Genomic DNA, 6,666 nt, shown 5'->3' on the forward strand with positions numbered 1-6,666 from the left:
TAAATATCGTTGAATCATGTTTTGATTAATAGCGGAGATTTGTATCCAATGTATGAAGCCACCGATACTAAGCGCCCAAATTGTGTGTCTCGTCAAAGGACTCCAATCCATCCTATTAATCAATAATCATACTTTAAATTGTAATTAGTATCTTTCTAATATATTTTTATTCTAATGATGATTCTCTCTCTCTCTCTCTCTCTCTCTCTCTCTCTCTCTCTCTCTCTCTCTCTCTCTCTCTCTCTCTTTCTCTCTCTCTTTCTCTCTTCCTTTTTTTCCTGCCTCATTTTATATACATTTTGCTCCTTCCCTCACTTCCTTCCTTTTTTTTATCTTTTCTCTCTTTCTTTGAAAATTGAGAGAACGCTATTATTAAAAGAATAGAAAAATAACTCTACACTGTTAAATTCACAGTATCAAATTAAAACTAATTTGAGTTATTTTTAATTATTCTTCTAAGTCACTGCTCCTACTAAAAAAATGGTTAATTTAACTAAACTAAAACAATAGGATTAAATAATTTACTCAGAAAATTTATTAACTTTGACTCAAATTTAATTCATTATTCACTAGATGCATAGGTTAATTTAACTTTCTGACTTAGTAAAAAATTCACTATTGTGTCTTAATTTATTAATATTTCCAACCTAACATGTGTCAAAAACTACTTCGATTTAGGTTAAATATTAAATATTGTTATCGTTATTATAATCACATATTGATAATCAAATTAGGTTCTTATTATAGTTATATTTATCGGATTATATAAATCCGGTTCCACCACCGTAAGATTAATTTTAATTTCAATTCAATTTACTCTTTATCTTTCTAAGAATTAAAAAAAGATGAAAAGAGCAAATTGAACATAAATTAAAGTTAATCTTCATATGATGGTAGAATCAGATCTAAGTAAATATAATTAAAATATATTCTAATCTAACTATTAGTATAGCTGCTCACAATAACGATAAGAATTAAATAATAAATTAAACTGAAGTTACTATTAAATACATTAATGGAACTGAACTTTAATAAATCATTTAAATATAAAGCGGTATTAATATATAATTTGTTTCTTAAAATTATACGAAACAAGAAATTAAATAGAATCTATTAAGAGAGTATAAAAACAGTAAAATTAAAGTTATAGTTTTTCAGAATGTATACGCATACATCCATATTATTTAATTATACATTCCTTTTTCTGTCTTTTCTTTCCATCATTTCAAATGCGAATAATATTGCACCACCAAATGTTAATTAAATTATATATAAATCGAGGAAAGATTTCTTTAAAAATAATTAAAAAAAACAAGTTATTAATTAGATTATATTTTTCATTATTATATTTGTCATCTTGATACCGTTTCCCACTTCCAAGTAATGTGCGACAATATAAATGTTGGTGGCTGACAAGTTTTGTTATATCGTAAGAGTAAATATAATTATCGCTAAATTTACAATATTTTTTACAGCTATAAAATGCAGGGAAATCGTTGCCGATCGTAAGTGCAATGCTGGATAACGATAAGCAGACATATTCTTAAAATGTGAGGGTTTATTTTATGAATTTTATGTTTTATTATGCAACATGACACCTGCTTTCTTACGTTTAGAGTGGAATCTTTATCAAGTTCAGGTGACAAATTTTGGTGTTCACTATTGCATGCGCGATATAAATGTCTTTTGTGTTATTAGTTTCTTCTTGTAAAAAGGAAATCTCTCATGATCTGTTTATTTTATAATGCATGCGGATAAATTAAATTTGATTCCCATTAAATTCGATTTTCACATCCTCTTAACACTATGTACAGTAAAACTGATGTCCCATGAGCGGAACGAAACAGCACAACTAATCATAACTCTACCATTACTCTGTTTTCTTTTCTACGGTTGATCCGACTGTTCTATTATAAATTTCCACTCCATGGTCCCATTTCCATGAGACACCAGTCTAACGTTTTCTTGATCTAAAATTAGATGGAATGTATGTCCGAACATTAGAGAGAGAAAGAAAGAGTGCATAGAATGCAAATAACACATAACAAATTAAAAATAAATTTATGCACTATTATCAATTAAAGATATTATTGTTTAATGCACGCACGCAGGAAATTCGAGTCTTCCCGATTCTAGATTTCTTCGAATTACCAGCGACAATCCACCAACGTCCGCTGTGCCCTTGACTATAATTAATAACATGGAGCCGAACATCAAGAAAGTCTGAAAGAAATCTGTCCATACTACTGCCTTGAGACCACCCTAAATAAAAATAATATTTTTCTACAAAATTGTAGTAAATAAAAAAAGGTAAAAATGGAGATAAAGATTTTAGATGAAAATGGAGATAAAGAAAGACACTTTTAATCACCTTAATCTTAACATATCATTGCATGATTGTTAGAAATATGACATCTCAGAATTAAAAGTTTTTTTTAATTTTTTTAATTGGGAAAGTGAACATCAATATCTATAATTTTATCTTCTTTGCATGTTATACTTTCAATTATAATAACATATTCTCTCTTTAAAACTAAATATAAATACATCATAAGTTTTTAATTCCAACATTCAAACATTGTAATTTTAGTATAGAATAAAGCCCGATCTACAAGACGCAGAACGCGGGATGCAAATTTTTAGAGCCTATTTTTAAAGTCTAGAACGCAAGAAGTTGAATGAACTTCAACTTTCCCGTCCTGCATCCTGCGTCCTACGTATTGCGATCTACAATCTATACAATCTGAAATATCCCAAGCTTATTAGAAGTGCCTCTCTTATCTTCATTTCAAAATTTTTCTTAAATTATTGTCTAAATATTATAAAGATCAATTATGTGATGTGTAGTTCAAATATCTTTTTATATTAGAAAGAAATAAATAAGGAAAATATAAGATCAAGCTACACATTTGATTTAAATGAATATAATAATTTGAATATTTACATCATATTGTTTTCTTATAACTTCTATTTATTTTTATTAATATTTTTTTTAAAAAAATTAATTATCTTACCACACAAGTGTAGAATATACAAACGATACACACAAAAGGTGTAACTATGTGCACGTTTACTCCAGTAACTAAAAATAGAGCAATTCAAAATGATTGTTTTATAATAAATTTCATGTTCGCACGATATTTTTCTTAATAAATTAAAATTATGCATACGTGAACATACAATTAGTTTCTAATATTGTGCACATTTAGAAATTATTCGATTAACTCTTATGAAATTTTTATTAAACTTTTATTTGAAAAATATATACCTTGATTGAAGGCCAATGCAGGTACGTAAATAACAATTGGAAGCCAAGTTATCTAAATAAAATATTGTCAAGATGTATATTTATGGCAGAATTTATATAGATATGATTTCCTGATTTTACTCACGATACCGAGGAAAAACAGCACTGAACCTAGTAGCCTTATCCTTTTATCAAAACGCTTTTCGAGGTACTCATAAGTGCTGGTGAGTTTCAGCTCGTGAAAAACTGGCAAATATACGATGGATGTAACAAGGGTGACAAAGATGACCGTACAACAAATAAATAGATAACTTGTGCCATGTACATAAATCTCCGTTGGTGTACCCAATAACGAGATACCTGTTACACATTAATTAAATATAAGTAAAAAAATCATAATTAAATGAATAACGTAAAATTATTCTAAATGTATATACAATTTTTCATGATAATAAACTTCATAGTTTTCGGCAAACATAAATAAATACGAGAAATACTTGGTCCAACTTTTTCTTTCTCGATTTTGAATAATTAAATAATCTCTGACAAGAAGTATTACTATTATATTGCGAGTATCAATTTTTCTAATTGTAAGTAAAAATGGTTAGATATGCAGCACATTTTTGTAATAATTCTTCAAGACAAAAAGATATGGTGGTATTCATAGTTCGTTCTTATTTTAAGACCATCTTAAGTAACGTTTTAAGATAATACTAATAATGGCCCTCTGAGAGATTAATAATATCTTAAGACTGTATTTAAAACAATTAAATATAAAAATCGACTATGAATACCGCTATACTTAATGAAAGTATTCCCAAGAGAAATACATCATCGAGAGCCAAATGGGTTGAAAATATAAATCGCAGTAATTGAATTCCCATAAATTATTGTTATGCGAAATCAAATTATTTTTTATAAAGAGCGCGTGTGTGGGTGTATGTATATTTTAGGTACTCAAACAACACTTAACATCCTCTGGACGTCCAGGACAAGTAATGATGTTCTCATGATATGCCATTTACGTTATTATAAAAATTCCCTATTATGTAATATATCATTTAATATCATAAGATTTTTGTTCAAAACGCTTAAGTTGATTTTCTTTTAAAATATCATCTTTTAAATGTTTGCAACATCTTGTTTTTTTTTTGCATAATTATACTTCATTTATTGATAAATGATACGTTTTCAAAGGAAAAAAAACTGCTGAAACTCATTATTATTGCAATATTTAGTAACAGTTGTGTATATGTGTGTGCGTGCGTGCGTGCGTGCGCGCGCGCGCGCGCGCGTGTGTGTGTGTGTGTGTGTGTGTGTAGTGGGTATGTGTGATTCAGCGTCCATTTCATTAAGAAAAAACTAACAGAGAAGAATTACCTAAATGAAATAAGTAATATTATTATTCTGATTTTGCTTATAAATGCAAAAATATTTCGGTACATTAGAATGTATACAATTCTCACAAGAAATATGTAAAAAACATGTAAAAAAAAATAAAAAATATTTAAAGGGCAGAAATTAAACTCTATTACCGATCAAATGTGATTAAGTTTCCTTGATTCGAATCTTTTAATTGCATTTACGGATTGAAAAATCCTTCTTCATAATTAAAATATTGATAGCAACACACATCAGGTACTATCTAGAGATACGGTAGTGTCTCGGCGCTAAGTCTTGAGGGCCAAGCTATAAGCTTTAACTGTCTCTGTACATATAGCTACAACGGCATCATATTTTCCAAGGAAGTACAGGAAGACTCTCGAAATAAAAAAAAATTTAGATAACTTTAAAATTTAGATTTAAATAACTAAAAAAAAAACAAAACAAGAATATGAGCTATAAGTAAAATATGGAAGATATTCTCTCTCTTCCCTCTCTGCCCCCAAACACTTTTCTTAATAAAGTTTACATAAAATGAAGTGAACAGCAAAGATTCATGAAACGTTGACAATGATCTTGACAAATGTTATCCAGGACATAATCCTGAATTTTATTATAGTATTTTAGAAAGTTTTCGACATCGACTATTAGATTCTGGAATTAAAATAGAGTTCCGTTTAAAAAAAATCGACATGACCTTGACCTGATCTTGGCGACGCTATCTAAGATCAAATTGATAAGATCGGTGAATAGATCATTTAAAACCCTGCAACTTTTATCGGAGACGTTTCTTTCGAAAATGCTTAGTTTTCGAGATATTTCAACGGTCCGGGACTTTTTACTCACCTTTATATCTCATATATTTCATAACATAATCCATGTAATGTACATTTTACTGTCACATTTGAAGCATTTGTAAATGACAGCATATTTACAACTTCGTTATCTTCTTATCTAATCTAGATTTATTACCATTTAAAAATAGCAATGTCGTAATAACAATAATAATTTGATGAAAAATTTCTATAAATATATACAAGATATAATTAAAATAAGGTAATAAACTTCGGGACTGAACTTCCCACAATAACTAAACATGAAAAAAAATTCGTATGAATATGTATCCGCAAATCCATTACTGAGATAGTTTAAAATATTTGCAGGACCAGTTGCATGACCCCCATAATCCTCCGATCCTCTAGATTTTTATCTGTGAGGTCATTTAAAGTTTTTAATTTATGAAAATCACCAATGAAGACATATTACGCCAATGCATCTTTGGGTGTGTTCCGAATTACGCATGAAGCACATGATGAATCGTTTTATCATTCTTTATTATTTGGTAAACAACAAGAATGAATGATAATCATGTGCTTCATGCGTAACTCGGAATGCATCCTTTGATGCTTATGACACGATTCACAATTGCCTCGAGATCTTTGAAAAAGTACGACCTAAAGTGTCCAAGCGTGTATTGAATTAAGAGAAACACTTCGAACATTTGTTTTAGCTAAAAATTGAAAAAAATAAATATTAACATTTCAAAATAGTCAACTCAATTGTCATTTATGGACTCCTTAAAATTTAAATAATATTAATTAAATTCAAAATAAAAAGGCTATATAGGAATCAGTGTGGAAGATAATGCACAATTTTAAACAAAATTTGTAATTATATTCGTCAATATCAACCACTTAATCGCAAATATATTTCGGCTCAAGTTCAAGCCGTTCTGTTCGAATTTTTTTTCATATATTGGTGCGAGTAGCTCGGCCCCCAAGTTTGTCACTATTTTACATCTTTATTTACACTCTGTATATTTAATAAGAATAAATAAATTAAATAAATAACAAATATTTTAAAAATGTTATATCTTGCATGTGTATGTATAAATTTTACACATACATACTTCAAAGAATGGAAATAACTCATTAATTGTAACAAAATTACAATTGCAAGTTATTTTTTTTTGGTAACTTGTAACTGTGTTATTTTATTTTTCGTAACTATAAATTACATTTTTTTAATAACGGTAA

The 6,666-nt window shown here is 28.4% G+C and overlaps 1 protein-coding gene across 1 annotated transcript in view; it reads right to left on the reverse strand.

Moving 5' to 3' along the window:
• LOC108693606 (sodium-coupled monocarboxylate transporter 1-like) overlaps positions 1-6,666 on the reverse strand; it is a 16,827-nt gene that overhangs the window by 5,839 nt on the left and 4,322 nt on the right. Inside the window, 5 exon segments of the mRNA XM_018202641.1 lie at positions 1-112; positions 2,108-2,262; positions 3,015-3,082; positions 3,269-3,320; positions 3,393-3,607. The exon segment at positions 1-112 is cut by the window's left edge and continues 25 nt beyond it. Of these exon segments, the coding sequence (XP_018058130.1) occupies positions 1-112; positions 2,108-2,262; positions 3,015-3,082; positions 3,269-3,320; positions 3,393-3,607 (602 nt within the window).

Source organism: Atta colombica, unplaced genomic scaffold, assembly GCF_001594045.1.
Source record: "Atta colombica isolate Treedump-2 unplaced genomic scaffold, Acol1.0 scaffold96, whole genome shotgun sequence".
Taxonomy (NCBI): Eukaryota; Metazoa; Arthropoda; class Insecta; order Hymenoptera; family Formicidae; genus Atta; species Atta colombica.